Genomic DNA, 17,450 nt, shown 5'->3' on the forward strand with positions numbered 1-17,450 from the left:
TATTCTCGTTTAGGGAATTCTACTTTCAAACATAGGCTTTTTACACATATATACACCTAAATAGATTCATGTTTGCATTATCGGGGAAGGTATATTCACTGGAATTGTGGAGCTACTGCTTTGGCATCTGGAAAATTGAAAGAAGTGAGCATATGCTAATAGCTGTGTACCGGGGGGGATCACAGAACAAAGCAACAAAACCGACGTCTCACTGCTCTTGTTGAACCCCGGGGAAGAATCACAAGAGGCATGTGACTTGATGCCAACAGGAAGGTCACTAACCTATCGAATGCATTAGTCCGCTATCCACATTGGCATTGAGGAGGTTGGACATAGCCAGCACAGTGCAGTGGCGAAGAGACGCCAGGCGACGGGACATCCCCCTCTTCCTCCCACCTACTGACTGTCCTTCATCTTCCACCTCACTGCAGTCATTCAGCAGGTTCATGAAGAGAGTGAAGTACCTGGCCAACATGAAAAACAAGAAGCAAAGTAGACGATTTACGTTATTTGGCTATATTTCGCTTCTCCTTCAAATAACTCAAATGATTTTACGAAAATGAAAAAATACATAATATTTAAAAAATTAACAAAAATAGTGAAGTCCAATGGTACTACAGTGTAAGTTTGTTGCCTGTTTCCAGGCCCTGCCCACTTTCAGAGAACCTTCAGCATGTTCTAGTTGGGTCTGTTGCTTGATCTGTATGATTCTATACAGGGTCTAGTTGGGTCTGTTGCTTGATCTGTATGATTCTATACAGGGTCTAGTTGGGCCTGTTGCTTGATCTGTATGATTCTATACAGGGTCTAGTTGGGTCTGTTGCTTGATCTGTATGATTCTATACAGGGTCTAGTTGGGTCTGTTGCTTGATCTGTATGATTCTGTATCGTCTTTAAAGGGTAGTTCGGAATTCTGGACATAGGGCCTGATTCCCAAGTTAGCCTTGGTGTTCTTTATCATTGGGGACAATTTAACACATTTCATTCAGTCCTTTTAGTTGCAGAATTCGCTCGTGCTAGGCTAGCGCACGGCAATTAAATCAATTATAACACCAGACTATAGATGAAAATGTCTGTTGATAGAATAATGTTATAAATAAAACTAACCTTGCATGTATTCCCTGAACAAATCAGGGAAGATATTTCTGATTGATCAGAAATTGGTGAGAAATTAGTGAGGAACGGTCATTTGTAAAAAATTACTCTCAAACAATATCGGTCGCATCTGAAATACAAAGCAATTGGGCCAGAAGAAAATAAACATCTTACTTGAGAAAGAGCTGTGATTTGGCCTCCATTAGCTCTACTCCGTCTCCCTCTTCTGGCTGCAGAGGTAGGCCTGCAAGTAGAGACACAACTGCCTCCATGCTAGCCTGGTCCAAGTCCCTGCACCACAACAGACAAGCACCATAAGGCATGAAATCAAAACTTTGTTTGGCATCGGCCATAAAACGTGCATGAAAACACAGAGCTAATGAGGGCATTAAAACAAAACAGACAAAATGCAAAACCCAAAGACTTGCACCTTGTTAAGCACTTAATATCATCATCAGCTGCTTGGTTAGACGTTCCCATCACCCAGTCCGTCAGGTACTCAACCATCTTGTTCCTATAAAATCATTACGGAAGACAAGATCTTATCGTTAATTTTCGAAATAGAGAATAAGAAGACTATATTTTAACATGATAACATGATACAATCAATTACAACATTGAGTGATGTAGGTCAGAAAATAATGGCAACATTGCCACTTAATGAGTTAAATAAATTTGATTCATAGATTGCCATTTGATGTCATGTAACCTCAGAATCAAAATAACAAGAACATGTCAGGAACCTTAATCTCAGTCCATCTGATTGTTGACCAAAACAATGATGTAGCTAACCACAACTTGCTAAAAAAAAAATGTAACAGAGCTTTTGTTTTGCAATGAAAGCCACAACTCAGTTCCTTATAGTGTGACATAGCAGGTTTGTGCATTGATAAATAGTGCTACGTTTTACAGAATAGTTACTATTGGTGTAAAAAACCTGCACAACAAAAATGCAACATGTAACAAGTAACCCCCCCCCCCTCCCAAAGTCATTTGTACAGACCTGAACTTCATCTCTTGGCAGAAGGAGAGGTCATCCCGTCTCTCCATCATCACCTCCACCAGCTGGCAGAGCTTGGTCTTGATCTGGATGGCATGGACCACATTACCAAGAATGCGCACATACCTAGACAAAGGAGATCGAGAAGAGGATACGATTTCTTTAGAGCAATCTGCAGATGAAAACAGCCTTCGACAATAATTATCAAAATCAACAAATAGATTAGTTCAGTCAGAAGAGCAGAAGTAGAAACACCACGGTGGGTGGAAGGCGCGTTTATTTCATTTATCTGAAAACAGTTAGTCATGTTATTATTATTTAACGTAGATCACAAGCATATTTTACTCCTGAACAGGGGAAACTATTATGAATTTGTTTGTTTAATAGTTAATACAATCAAACTAAGCAGACACCAGATTAGCATTTTATATTTTCCCAGGCACAATCGTTCAACAGAAATGCGAGCTCGTAGTCTGCAGTACTCATCGGTCCAAAATGGCGTTGGGTCTTATAAAATACTCGCTGAGCTTGAATTCTTCAAAACTTAGAGATCCAAATCTTTTATGTTATTTCTACTATCGCTATCACTCCCTCCTTCTACCCCCAGTCACAAAGCTGGCAACCAACTCAACTTCATGTTCACCAGAAGCACTCTACCACCGACCCTTCTGTAACACCTCTTCCCGCTCTGTCCACCTCTTCCTACGTCGCGCTCTCGCCCTCTCTCAAACCTCCATCTTCCACCCATCTATCCGTGACAACCCTTCTCCCCGTCGCCCTCTTCTCTCGCCTCATATGCCTCATCAGCTCTCCCCTAGACTGAGTCCTCACTCATGCATTCACCATGGACCCTCTTCTCTCTACCTTTTCCTCGTCTCCGACTCTCCGTCCATAATTCTTTCGGTTGAAATTCAATCTTAACGTTCACTATCAGGGTATCACAGAAAGAATATTGAATAATACCTGCTGAATAATGTGGATTTGGCATTATAACAACCAAATTGAACCATAGAAATATTCAAGCATCAAATTGCAAAGCAGAAAAATTCAAGGATTGGTATTTAGCTATGTTGTTATTCAATTCAACATGCCATTTTGAATTAAAGACACTATTATGATTCCATCATTTATTTACAAATACCAATTTCATTCTTTCCATAAAAGCAGCAGGCTTGAAGCATTTTTTTTAAAGCTGTCAGTTAAACGCGTTATTAACGGCGTTAACGCAAACCAATTTTAACGGCGTTAAAAAAATTATCGCGCGATTAACGCAATTGTTTTATTTAAAAAAAATACAAAAAAAAGTTTTTGTATCGTCCTGTTTTGATCAGTATATGCTAATGTTGTTATCAATAAAAAATCATTTGCACAAGGAAAGCCGATGCACTTCACCATGTTGATAAGATAATTAAAATGAGAAGAATTATGGGACAAAGAAATCAAGGGATATTTAGCATAGAAAAATAATTTGCGATTACTCGTGAGTTAACTATGACATTAATGCGATTAATCACGATTAAATATTTTAATCGCTTGACAGCTCTAATATTTTTATTTAAAAAGGTGTCTGAATTTGATATAGCATTGGCTAGTGTCTAAAGTGTCAAGAAATAAATGTGGCTTTGTGTTTGAGAACTGCTTCAGATTCGCAAGTCCTGGAATAACCCTGGTTATTGGTTCGCAATGTAAAATATACAGTACATACGTGTTTATACGTCTTCATTGCCCACTTACCTAACTAGGTTGAGCATCATGGTCTCGATGCTGGCCTGGCCCAGGTGTTCAGAGCTGCCCTCCGTGTGGTTGTCAAGCAAATTCTTCATTATGGCGATGGTCTGTTCCACAAATTGGGTGTTGGTGTCATTTATCGGTACCTGGGAAATTAAAGAATGACAGACATTTATATCCCAAATAACGCTTCGTAGGAAATCTAAATTGTGAAAAGTAAAAAATCCCTAGTAATACTTCTTACATAATAAATACACAGTATTCTGATGACATCACAAAGTAGCACTATCACCATTATCAAAGGAAACTGGCAGGCAAAATCGATAGTAGGCAACAGTTGCCAGATAAAGTATGAATTTGGAATGATTAGAACTTGGTGTTGCTGTAACCAGTCAACAAAAAGCTAAAGAAAAATTACTTGTTTGCACATTCCAAATAGTGTCAAAAAAAGGGAAAATGAGGAGCATGATCTTAGTAAAGGAAGCGCTCCACCTCGGAGTCGACAGCATCAATTTCTATACATAGATTTGTCCCATATTTTAGTCGCTGATAATGTGGTAACCATGTACGAAGGAATAGTCCTCTCGCATTATAGGGTTAAAGTGAACCGCAAGTTAAGGTGCAGGAATACAATCATTAGATTTGAGAAGAAACTGGGTCAATTTTGAAGGTATTAAGATATTCAATCAATATTCACGCTCCATAATAAAGTGAACTAAAAGCAGGAGGTGAAAGGTAAAGTCTGCGGTGGAAGTCGCGGTTGGTCTAACAGTGTAAACTTGCTGGGAATTGACCTCTTTATGCCCAGATTGAATGCCATTGTTTCAGCATTTTAGTTTTCAGTGAACACAGCTAGATCAATCAGGATCGTCCAATTAGCTCTTCGCTTAAGATTGCTTTAATATGGAGCATGAATATCCAATATCATTCTTACTTTAACTCAGACAAGAGCTATACCAGCTGCACCATTTAACGGTTCTGGACTCATTGTGTGGTTACGTACAATCAACTTACACTAATAATATTTAAGGATCGCCGTTGTCAGTCATTTAATATGTTGAGCTCATTTGATCAAAACTATAATACTTCCGCTCGTAAAGCATTAGTTAATTCTTCATATTTATGTTCTCTTTCCCATGTTTAATATTAGATATTAATATCAAATTTCCCATTTTATTCAGTTATTATAATGCACATAAAACCTAAATCTGTGATCACAGATCTGTGAAGGATAGTATACTTGGAAATTGATTAGTCTAAAAAGGGCCACGGGATAATGATACTACGGATAGACTTCAATTACATGTCATGGGCAAATCTTGGAAAGCGGGAATGAAGAAATTTTTAAGAAAATGAAGGTAATTTGCGTCACTCACCGGCCCCTGTGTGTCAAAGAACTTGCCAATACTATTCCTCAGCTTGTTGAACAGCATGGGGTAGAGCGCTGGACTCAGCTCCAGCCCCAACAGGTCCTTGACGTTGGTGCGCACGTGGAGACCCACACGATCATGGCCACACACCAGCAGGGCGAGGAGCCGGTCCAGAAACCGGCTCAACGGGGTCTCGTTGGATGTAGAGGATGCGCAGGTGACCGAGGCAGGCACAGGAGTAGAGACATCACAGGTTCCCATGGAGATCATGGAGTGCTTTCGCTCGCACATGGGGCCCATGGGCGGGCTGTACGTGACCGGACCAGGAGTGCTGCGCTGCTGGAGACACACGCCTCCCAGAGCACACAGGAAGCCCGTCATATTTATCCACTCCTGCTGTGAGGAAAAATACAAGGAGTGGTCATTGTAAAGGTCCCAATATACTTCAAACTACAGACAACACACAGGGTGCTCAGATAAAAGAAATGCACTCTTCCCATTCAACACTGCCTGCAATAGATCAAAATGTAGCTCTAAAAACACAAAGAAACTGTCAACTTCTTCACTATTTTACCCTGGATTCAATGATGGAAAATGTCTATCAAAGCTGATGCCATTGATTTTGGCTAGCTCGGTCAAATGCTCCCTTTTTCGAATACAGTCATGGGCTGAATAAAAAATGTACAGTACTTCTATTATGAATATGGGTAAGTGGAAAATTATTTTTTTTTCCCCATAGTATTCCTATCACCATTGTCATTTTTAGGCTTTATTAGGGTTCTATGAAATCCGTAGGAACCCAATTGTATCCCCTTAATAAAAGTATTATTATTATTAGGGGGTCACACGCACATTGTACAAGGCAAACTATTGTAATTGTATTATTACTCAAAAATCACCTAACCAGCCAAAATCCCCATGTCTTTTTATGAAACTTTCCACAATGCTAATAAGCAATTTGATTTAAAAAAACGTATTTGGGCTGCCATATCCATCAGGAAAGTACATTACGCATGAAACTTTGTGTACATGCACGATTCGTCATGATGAACAACTTTCATCAAGCAACCGATGTGGTCCAACAATTTGAATTTTATGCAATGACCACAACTTCACCAAACGCCCACACACAAACGGATTCAGTGCAGAGTTGGTAAAAGCTTCACCCGTGGCACACATGTACCAGGTAACTATGGGACTATATTGTGAAAAATAATCATAGCAATAAGTCCAAAGACCACCATTGCAGAAGAGTAAAATATAAACATACCCATATGGATTAAGTGAAGAATTACAAAATGCCCATGATCACCCACAAAAACGTGAGCTACTCTGGCACGAAGAGGGAAAAAGATATATCTTTACCTGCCCATCATCTGCCTTGTTTTTGGGAAAATTAAGGATATGCTTGGTTGCCTGGTCCCATTTTCCAAATGTGTCTTCCCATGCCTAGTTGTACAGAAAAAAACAAAAGCTGTAAAGTGAATGACTGGTCTACAAATACATTACCTTATGTACTAAATCAAGTGTAATTTGATAATAAATAAATCATTGAGAAGACATCTACAGTTTTTGAAAGTGAATCATTGCATCAAATATTACCTCAATGTTTCCTGGAGTGGGGTGCTCTATTCTTCTCAGTAAGGCCATCACCCTTTTTTGCAAGGTGGAACGACCTGCCAAGAAACAAGCGAGTTAAACAATGCCTAAGTAAGCGAGTAAATCAATGTCCCTAGCCGGCACTGCTTGTTTGGTTTATCCATGCATATATGTTGTTCTTTGACTGTCAAAGCATCACAAAGTCTTAGCACTAGCTGAAATATTAAGGGGATGGGACCGTTAAGTTAAATGTATTACTTAGCGTATGACTGTTAAGTCCCACCAATCTGTTTAATGTTTAAGGGCTTGGAGGTTTATTGAGTTCATAATGTTCAATGTGGGTGCTGATATTGTAATCTCGTCTCTTAAATGCCTGCACACATGGTGTGATACGAGTGGCCAATACTAGTGTCCTGTTTGACAAGGCTGCGTAATTATATCATATATATCATTATATCATGTGAAACCTCAAAAAAGGCTTGGTTCTTTGAGGGATGGTTATTCAAATCTGTACAGTTGGCTGTTTTGGCAGCTCAGTTCAATCCATCCTTCCTGCCTTTCTTTGTACATTTTTGAGGTTTAACAATTGTTTTCAACATGAAAAAGATATAGATAAGCATCCTTCGTCTCCACATCATCGGTAAACTAGCATCGCCATTCAGAATAACAATATCGAAGTTAATAAGAATTTCCAGGATTGATTATAAATTTCTTAGAAAGAAAATTGCATTTAATAAACTAGTTTATTTCCTGTAGAAAATGCGCTGAATGACGTAGAGAAAAAAATAGGTAATAAATATGTTTTTTAAAAAAGCAAAATTGTTATAGTTTGAACCTAAAGATAGTTGACTCATGCCCTCTATTTCCACCTGGTTGTCATCTTCTCTTTAAAGGTTGTGCCGAATTTTACATTAGGAAAATGTAAGCTGTTTATGGATGATAGTTTAGAGTAGCCTCAATGTCCCACTTGCCTGTGCCCATCATGTTGCTGACTGAGGCCAGCTCGCTGAACGTTGAGTAATTGGGCAGTATTGTCTGTACGGGGACCTCGTCAGCAGCACTGCGGATATCAGCCTCCTCACAAAGGTGACGGAAACACGACATGGCTACAAGCACGGCCTCGGCGTCTGGGCTCCACAGGAACATGTACAAACACACCTCCAGCTTTGTCTGGGCCTGTCGGCAGATCGGGAGGCCACTTCCAAGGGTGGCACACTCCTGCAACAAGGTTCAGTATTAATTGATAATGAATAATTCACATATAACTCGTTCCAGTGCAATTACAACATTGTAAGTGTCCAAAATGTGAAAGTCACAGGTTTTCCTTTAGGTTAATTAATATTAGGTCCTGGCTGTGGACCTGCTTATTTTCAGAAAGTTGTTGCATGGCACAATAAATTGGTCAATGATTGAATAAATGACTTTCTTGCAACTTGTAAAAAAAAAAAGAAAAGCACATCCTCCCTCCAATTGTTGAAAATAGTTATGAATGCAAGGGTTATTAGACTGCAACAGAAAAAATAAAAAATATATTGTTGAACACGTTATTTTTTATTTGCTTTACAAATGTATAAAGGGCTGTCATTGGATATCCAGCGCCTACCCAGCCTCTGACCTCACTGGTATGTAAACTAGACCTGCGAAAACCCAGCCTGCTGGTTCTGTGAGACGTTAAAGAGGTGGGTCAAAATTGTACTCTACCTTGTTCTTGAGAAGAAACTTGTTCCTGCAGATAAGGATCTCCCTCAACCACTTGAGCACCTCTGGTCCATTGATCATTTGATGGCCAATTAGTTTCCGACAAATGAGGAAAAGAACCTGGGAACTGGGGGAGAGGTTGAGGGGGTCACAAAAAATTATAGACACCCAACACAAATGACCAATGTGGAATTGTGAGTGGTTAGATAATTAACAACAAAGGAGATTCAAAATGAAACCAATACCTGATGTCCCAGAAAGTGTCCATGGGAGTGTCAGGGTTCCACAGTTCAATGGTCTCTGGTTGGTGCAAGACCAGCAGAGCCTAGAGAGGGATGGAAGGATCCAGAGCAGGTACCAGAGATGAGGTATAGGAGGTACAATAAATATTGTATTCATAACAATATTTATTAAAGGATTGCAATAAAAAACTAAAACATTTAATGCCACTTAATGTAACAGATTTAGGTTTGATTGTGCAAAATAACATTCATTCACCCGATAGTCCTTCAAACTTTCTCTATATTACTAATTCATCATTTTACATCCCTTAACCATCTGCTGCTAGACAAATTCCAAAAATGAATGTGTTCAGCTTCCACAGTTTGTTACCTCTCCCCAAGAATGTGTCTACAGAGCTTCATTGTAATCATTCGTATGAATTACAGCACTAACTTTGTAAAAATTTGGTGAACAACCTCATAATTTAATCTTTAGCCTAATCACTACTGTTATGTTGTTCTGTTGTCAAAAAAAGCTTTCTGATGATGCGCCTTATAACTTAAACATAAGACTAATTTGATGAATGCATTGCATTTAGGACAGTATCATCCCGATTCTAACATCTTCACATAGCTACTCACCTCCATTGCCTCTTGAGAGAGCTGTGTGGTGTTTGTTATAGGAACTAGTTGCACCAGCCCTTTAATCAGCTCTGCTGTGCTGCTCTGGGTTTCTTGCGCTTGTTTCACTGGGTTCTGAAGCACAAAAAAACGTTGGTTGAGCATGGGTCCCTAATGACAACATATCACAACAATGTAGGTGGGGTGGTGATGCACCGGACTTACATGCAGCATGAGCTTAGGGTCAGCATGGATGAGCTTAACCAAAGCTAGCAGGAGGCACTTGTAACTGCGTGTGTCCATTTCAGTGGCTTTTTCTTTGAATTTAAGGCTGGTCGTCATTTTCTCTTTAAAGGTCTGACTCTATTGATGAAAGAGTGAAAACGGCCTGTTTATACATGTGGAAAAAATAAAACAACACCTATGCCTCTTGTCAATTACGGGGCCAATGGGGTCCCTAAATGACTGACGGAAATTTTGAGTCAAAGAAAGCACTGCGTTATATATTCCACACACTAAATAAAATGGACCACTCACCGGCGTCATGCGCAGTGGAGGGTGTGCATTCAGGCCTTGCATGACCCGGTTCAGGGTGTCAGAGAACATGAAGCGCAACTCTCCAGAATAGGAATACACTGTATCGATCTTTGGCCACCAGTCAAGATGGGACTGGGAACACGAAAGAGCAGAGAAACGGATGCAAATAATTAATAACAAAAAGTGAGGGATATCAAACAAATTATTCAATTTGATGGTAATTTATTATTTTCTGTATACATCGAGAAAAAAAAAGATAAATGGAAAAAATAGACCTAAAGGCATTACAATCGAATCAATAAGATAAGGACGTTTTTCCAGCCTGAAGATGATTCGATTTCTAGTCTGTGCAAGGACTTACATTTGTTATTATTCTGTGCAAGGAGTTGACCAGGACAAAATGGAAGGTCGTGGGAGAGGAGGTGGCCAAACAGACCTTTCAGAAAAAGAAGCAACAATTAGTCTATACAGCCATGCTCTGGCTAATAAACGAAGGGATCTTCGTTATAGATAAAACCTTGTTGGTTATGAAACTAACACATGTATACCCACAAACACATAGAGAATATATGGAATCATAAAAAAGACACAATGGATCATATTAAAGGATGCCTGAGTATTAACTTTGCGTTGAACTTCAGAAGTTTACCTTAAAGTGCTGGTTGTTGTGTGGGTTAATGCGGAAGCAGGACACAAAGCAGTCCATCATGAGGTCCAAATCTGTATTCTGGCTGCCAGTACCACGCCAGAAAGGTTTGGCAGGGTTAAACAGCAACGCCTAGTAAAAGATATAGGGAGAAAAGAACAATCCGGGACGTCGTTGATTAAGTATCGAGTGAGACTTAATGAAATATTTTGTCAACATTTACCAGCTTTTCATTGCATTTACATTAGTTGTTTTCTTCCCCCCAATTGGACTCCTTCTACCACTCCCTTCCTAAAACTCCAGATGTTTTCTTTGGCAGATACTATCGTCTCTTCCAATCAGTTAAGTTAAGTTAGAGAAACCACTTAAAGGGCCAATCCCAGACTATCATCAGTAGAAACATCTGCAGGATTAACCTACACAAAATTGAAAAATTGCTGATTGGCCTAACTGGTCTGATCAGGTGACGCCTTTTCCGAGGCACGAAAAGAGCACCACCTGCGTTGGCAGCAGAGAGGAACGGTCACAAATAGTTTTTGGGAGAATGGTGAAAATCTAGTATTTTACGCCTTATTGCTCTTTATGATCAGCCCCTTAAGCAGCCGTCAAATTAGTCATTAGACTTAAGCCCAGAAAGCCAGAATGTTGACTCTCCCAGCTGAGCATTCCGCATTAGTAAGTAACTTATTGGAAGCAGAAAACCTTTACTTTTGCTATAGTGTAACAAGTGGTGTCTGATAATTTGTCGTTTGAATGCAGGGTTTAGGCGAGGCGCAGCACCTCCACTAAGCTACCGACCAGCTCCACAAACAAATCAATGTTTCAGTGTCTGAAAAAGATAGATGAAAATAACGATGCGTGTCACTTCCTAAAATAATATGCTTTACTGCCAACATAAAAATACTCAAATGAATACATCTACAGCATAAGATACATCTTGCCTACAGCTGCCTCTATATTTGGTTATATTCTGTTATTATAATGCAAATTTTTTAAACCACAAGACCGAATTTGACAGAACTTTAATCAACTCGAAACGATCCAAGTATAGCGGAGTGGCACGTCCCATTCTACTATACTTAATTTGTGGGAAACCCTGTGCTGAATCCCAAAAAGGCGGTGGATGACCTGCCAATAAGGTTGTCTACATATGTTTAGCTTTCACAATAACCCTAGCCAGTCAGTTATATTAATTATAATGCATGAGACAACATTTTGACATCTCTCTCACAACCGATTTATTTTAACTAAATCTACTGCTAATACATTTTATTTCCAATCAGAGATTGGGAAGCACACAAGACCAGGAAACAGTATCGAACTGACCTTAAGATCCATGACTATGGATTGGACAAGCAGGAAAATCACAGAATTATCCTCCCAGTTGATGTAGGTCGATGCTTTACACAATTTGACACACGCAATCGCTGCACTCTCCATCAGCTGCTTGCTGCCACCCTGGCCTGCTAAAGCCTTCCGCAAGTTTTCCAGGAACAGTTTCTGTAAAAAAAAATAAAGGAAACCACAATAGGCCTCTGAATATTGTCTGTAATATAATTATGTTTGTTTTACACTATTAATATACGCATTATTGTTGGATAATAGTCAATATATGGCATTACATTGTTTTCAGTTGTCAGTTCTTGACTATAAATCATAACAGTTCTATGACAACCTAAACACACTGCTAGTCAATGACATCTTTTCACCCTACTTTGTTCGCCTTGCTGTCTTCGACGGTTTCCTTTGAGATTGTCAGTGTGATCTCTGGACAGAGGATGAGGAGGATGATTTGAAGGGGCCACACGGCTGCCTTCCTCTTGGCGCTCTCTGCAAAGCTGTCTACCAGGTCAAACAGCCTCTCAGCAGCCTCTGAGGATTTGAAACACAGATATATACCACTTAATTCATAAAGTTTCACTAGCATAAAAAAAATAATATACAATATAATATGCTTAAAATGTATCCAATTTATATTAAAACAAAAGGCTTTCAGATTAACCTCATTTATCAGATTATTTATTTTTATGTTTTAAAGCTTGATAAAATAATGCATGAAAGAACACTACCCCTGGGTGGCCTGGCACATGTGTTGCCACCTTTTATGGGAAGTCCTGTATTTTTCCATATCTTCATATTATACAAAGACCAAAAGTATTGCAATGTCTATTTTTTCCATTACCCAGCCGTATTGAATAATGCCACTGATGTACATATGTGTTAAAAATGGGTGATGTTTTATGGGTGATGTTTTACAAATTTTAAAACTATTTGAGCAGCCATAGGTTAGAAAAGCGCAATGTAAATTATGTCAATTTCCATTCATAACTAACAGTAGACATGTCAGGGGTGTAATCAGTCAACCTTATCAATATGGTAGGTACCATATTGATCACGAAAAATATTCTTGCACGCAAAGGTGAAAACATGGTAATTAATCGCAGAACATGGTGTTATGATGAGATTCTAGGTTTACATATACAGACGCATACCCACAATCACAAACCTACCTGCCATGTCTGCCTGTGGCTGCTGGTAAAGCATTGTGAATTCATCGGGGTAGTTCTCCACCCAGTTCCAAAAAGCCTAGGTAAAGAGTACAGTCAACCTTTTAGGGGCCTTTCACTAGCAGTATCTGTATCAGCTGTATTAGAATATATGGAAACTTTGGTTTGATTCTAGTTAAGTGTGGTTAGGATTCACAGTGCACAAAGTGTGTACGAAAGACAAGCGCCTCATATTGAATGGCAGAAGTCTTCCCTAAAAGCAGTCACACAGCTCAGTGTTCCTACCGACTGTATTATACATTGTATAGGTCTCCTGTCAGTTCTGCCGAAACAACACAATTGATGCGTTCACAAAAGTAAAAGTATTCAAGTAATATTAAGATTATATGATTTAATTACAAGGTGTGTTGTTTAAGTATTAGAATAATTGGTAGTAAATACCTTTTCTAAACTGTTAATAACTGCTAGCTGGGCAGGCTTCTTGAGAGCTTTAAACTTTAGCACCGTTTCTGTAAGAAAAAAAATGGTTAACAAATTATAGTTTGGTCCACATCTCAACTTCTAGTATGCTTTTGAAATGTTTCTTTGTCAATTGCAAATCATCAAATTCCTTCCAATTCCCCTTAATTAGATACAATTATCAGTGCACAATGAAAACTACAGCACCAACAATCCAGTGTGGTGACATGTGGGCCTCACCTTGGAGCAGCCTCTTAAGCTTGGAGCAGTCCACATTGATGTACTGCATTAGCTCTATGTCATGGACATCGACAGTGTCCTCAGAGCACACCGTAAGCTCCTGTAACCTAGGTGAAAAACACAAAAACACAATGGAAATAGTAAGCAAAGAATGGTTTTGGCTTTACTAATTGTATCTTTTCCACACAACCTTATTTTGGGAATGGAACCGACTAGGAACCAGTACTAGGAGAATATACACAACTGTTCTTTAGCTACATTTAACCCCATCATTGCATCATCGGAGGGCCGATATCCAAACCTAGATCTAGTCACGCTCTCATCTAGTTTTGCCACGAGATATTAGTCTGAAACCCATTCGGAAGCGTTTACTTTGGAAGCATTTCAATATTATATTTCAATATTGTAGCAAATATTGTCTGGCAGTGAGAGGATCATAACATAAAAAAAAACACATTTTTCATTCTTAAGGTCAAACTATGTCTACAGCAAGCCTCGCCCTGGTTCTCCAGGTCACCTGAATAGCGCACTGAGGACGGTACCATAAATAACGTGTAACCCTCCGAAAATGATCCTATACGTGAGAATCTTTGTAGGTAATCCTTCCTGCTGGATTTCTGGTTTACTAATGACTAGTTAAGGAGGCTTTCACCTCATTTGTGAGACACATCCCATTCCCATTACAAAGATCACCTGAAGTGCTGGGTAAAAATATCGATTCATCAATGCACTGCAATTTATTTGTTCTCGGTTCAATTTAGATTTTTTTTTAATAGATTGTTTCCATAAAAAAAAAGAAAAAAGCATACTCAGTCATTGTAATCTAGAAGCGAGTATGCCTAAATGTACATGCCCTTTTACATTTGTCCATGTTATGATTATTACTTTCATGCTGCAAGTTTAGGTCAGGAACAATACCATACAATGGTGTATTCCCTTTTTGCTATTTAAAGCACAATGAAATGGTTAATTCATTTTGAAATGGTTAATTCTAAATAATATTTAGGTATTTTTGTCATCTGCACGTATTATTGAATCGATATCGAAGCAATTGGATCAATATCAAATCGAAATCGATATTTCGATTTCGATTTCAGAGAGAGAGATTGAAAAAAAATATTGAATGATCCAGGAAAAAGACAAGAACAAGAAATCGAATCAAGACCTAAAGAATCGAATTGAAGTGAGAGGTACCTGGCAATACCCAGCCCTAGAGACTATGCTGAGAATCACTGACTGACACTTGGGCTGGGCGAGATGACCAAAATATCATATCCCGATATAGGTCATTCATATCTTGATAACGATATATATCATGATATAGCACATTTTCTGTAAATCCAATGAATAAATACCGTATTTTCCGCACTATAAGGCGCACCGGAGTATACGCCGCAGCAGCTAAATTGAATGATGTGTACATATATAAGCCGGACTGGACTATAAACCGCAGGTGTTTTAATGTTTAATTACCATTAGGGCTTGCCCAAATGCCAATTTTCAGGCTTTGAATAATCGTTGGTTTTTCCGAGCGAATATTCAAATACTCGTTCTAGAAAAAAACACCATCAAAAACAACATTAATAATCCCTGTATAGTCCCTGGAACCGATTTTGACAGTATCTGCATATTTTGTTGAAGATTTAATAGCTTTTGAAGGTTAATTAGTAGGCCTAAGTAGGTTGAAGTTCCTTCGTTTTTCCCCGTGAAAGCGAACAGCTGTTTTTCCGTTCCAAATCAGCCGTCCTCTGCCGCACCGTTATATAAGCCGCAGAATCGAGAAAAAAAAGAAGAAAAAAGGCGTGTCTTTAAGTCCGAAAAGGACGGTAGTTTATATAAAGTGACCACATGGAAAGGCCTATTTCGTAGCCCCTCTTTTAGGTACGAGCTCACTTTGTCTTGGCTGGTCGTGGGAGTCCTTCTCCTATTCAGAATTGTCGCGTTCACTCTCCTCCATGTTTGTTTGTGTTGCGTTCATGTGCCGTGTGGAAGAATTTAAAGCGTCGTCCAAATGACGTAAAATATTACCGTAAAGAGTGTGATTTGCGACAAGACGATATAAACGATAGAGGATAATATGAAACAATACATTTTTATATCATCACACGATATATATCGTCATATCGCCCAGCCCTAACTGACACCCATCACTAAAAGCACCAACTTCATGATCGATGGTGGCTATTTAACCCAGAATTTAAATTTGGCTTTCACCACATCTTGGATTTATTATTAACAGACCCATGAAATACCTGGAAAAGATTATGAGAATAACTGCTGATTCTTATCTGTTGTACTCACTGACATATAGTTATATTAATCAATATGTATTGACTAGAGGGGTAACACTAATAAATGGGTTGCAGAACCGTCTTACAGCAATACAGTGACGAGCTAATAATACAATAGCAAACAATACTAGTTTGAAATCATTACTCATTACTCAAAAGGGTTAGACAATGTTTAATATGATACACCGCTAGAAAAGCTCATTCAACAAACCTGAACCCAAATCTCCTAGGTGTGCATTGATGTGAAATAGGGCTTTGACTTTTGCCCAAAAATCATATTTGAAGTTGGTTTGTTTATTAATATTCAAATATTTATCAATAGTATTTTGACCATTAAATGCCTTCTGTAAGACCTGGATTGGGCTTTGCGAGGTTGGTTTACCTTGTTGCTATGGTTACCGGTATTGCGTGTTCCAACGGTTTATTAGGTTTCTAACAAATCGCTGTCTAATCAATACTTCATTCACTGCCTCTTCCGTGGTCATTACAATATTATGAATAGACTGCGTCGGGTTTCCGACGTCTCTCCCTCTTGGCCTGCCCATAACAGGTTCGAATATTAAGGGCTGCCTAATATTCGTTCAAATTTTGATTTATTTTTGATATCCGAATTATATTCGAATAACGAAGTTCGGAGTCAAAGCCCTAATGTGAAATAGTATTGTCGATTCCCACAAACCTGGTAGAGATCCGGCTAAACACAGCATTAAAATTGTTGCAGCTTAATGAGAAGAGGACGCCAGAAGCTGAGGCCCGTAGGTCGGTGGCATGCTGGTGGCCATCGCGGTATGTGTGGATAAAATGGCAGATTTCGGGTAGGAGCTGCTTAACAAGCATGGCCTCATCCAAACGCAGGCAGTCCTTGGATTGCTAGGGACATTTAAAAACAGGGAGAGATGGGGCATTAGTCAAAGGTCTCAGGATAAAAATGTGTTGTAATATTTTACTTATCTTTCCTGTAAATATGGTTGACAATAATTGTTTACCCACGGCAATTGGACAATAACAATACACTCACGGTATTTGATAAATTGAGATGCAGTAATTCTCAATGAATATTTAGAAAAAAACATTAATCCCAAAAAAGAATAAAATGTTATGTTACAGAATATGTTAACTAACATAAGCCAACATGCCAATGGTAGCCCACTTGAACTGTGTGCTGCTAGGGTGTGCTGGGTTGTTGTGAAGTTGTTGCTAGCGTGTTCAGTTTTGCTAAATGGTTGCTAGGGACCACACTGATGTGGACTACTGTTCTACTGTGGTTGCACACTACAACGGATCAGAAATTGATCATCGACAGCCTGTTGTCGATGAAGACAGTAAAAAACCTACTTGTAGGGGTGGGAGCTATATCAATATTGATATAAATCGCGATAAAAATCTGCCACGATAACAATGTTTTTTTAATAAATTTCCGATATACATTTAACAGCAT

The 17,450-nt window shown here is 39.0% G+C and overlaps 1 protein-coding gene across 4 annotated transcripts in view; it reads right to left on the reverse strand.

Moving 5' to 3' along the window:
- The window catches only part of nf1a (neurofibromin 1a), a 75,467-nt gene that overhangs the window by 33,982 nt on the left and 24,035 nt on the right, over window positions 1-17,450 (reverse strand). For 3 of the 4 annotated variants that reach the window (XM_030380782.1, XM_030380780.1, XM_030380783.1), the window contains exons 4-25: window positions 16,692-16,882; window positions 13,722-13,828; window positions 13,464-13,531; window positions 13,026-13,101; window positions 12,230-12,387; window positions 11,842-12,015; window positions 10,519-10,647; window positions 10,231-10,305; window positions 9,870-10,001; window positions 9,558-9,695; window positions 9,354-9,467; window positions 8,736-8,815; window positions 8,494-8,617; window positions 7,764-8,010; window positions 6,796-6,869; window positions 6,559-6,642; window positions 5,200-5,589; window positions 3,830-3,969; window positions 2,099-2,221; window positions 1,526-1,609; window positions 1,270-1,386; window positions 283-464 (exon numbers count right to left, since the gene is read on the reverse strand). In XM_030380782.1, coding sequence (XP_030236642.1) covers window positions 283-464; window positions 1,270-1,386; window positions 1,526-1,609; window positions 2,099-2,221; window positions 3,830-3,969; window positions 5,200-5,589; window positions 6,559-6,642; window positions 6,796-6,869; window positions 7,764-8,010; window positions 8,494-8,617; window positions 8,736-8,815; window positions 9,354-9,467; window positions 9,558-9,695; window positions 9,870-10,001; window positions 10,231-10,305; window positions 10,519-10,647; window positions 11,842-12,015; window positions 12,230-12,387; window positions 13,026-13,101; window positions 13,464-13,531; window positions 13,722-13,828; window positions 16,692-16,882 — 3,007 coding nt within the window. The remainder of the gene's footprint in view (window positions 1-282; window positions 465-1,269; window positions 1,387-1,525; window positions 1,610-2,098; window positions 2,222-3,829; window positions 3,970-5,199; window positions 5,590-6,558; window positions 6,643-6,795; window positions 6,870-7,763; window positions 8,011-8,493; window positions 8,618-8,735; window positions 8,816-9,353; window positions 9,468-9,557; window positions 9,696-9,869; window positions 10,002-10,230; window positions 10,306-10,518; window positions 10,648-11,841; window positions 12,016-12,229; window positions 12,388-13,025; window positions 13,102-13,463; window positions 13,532-13,721; window positions 13,829-16,691; window positions 16,883-17,450) is intronic. The other variant, XM_030380781.1, reaches the window with a different exon arrangement.

The sequence above is a fragment of the Gadus morhua genome, chromosome 16 (assembly GCF_902167405.1).
Source record: "Gadus morhua chromosome 16, gadMor3.0, whole genome shotgun sequence".
Lineage (NCBI taxonomy): Eukaryota > Metazoa > Chordata > Actinopteri > Gadiformes > Gadidae > Gadus > Gadus morhua.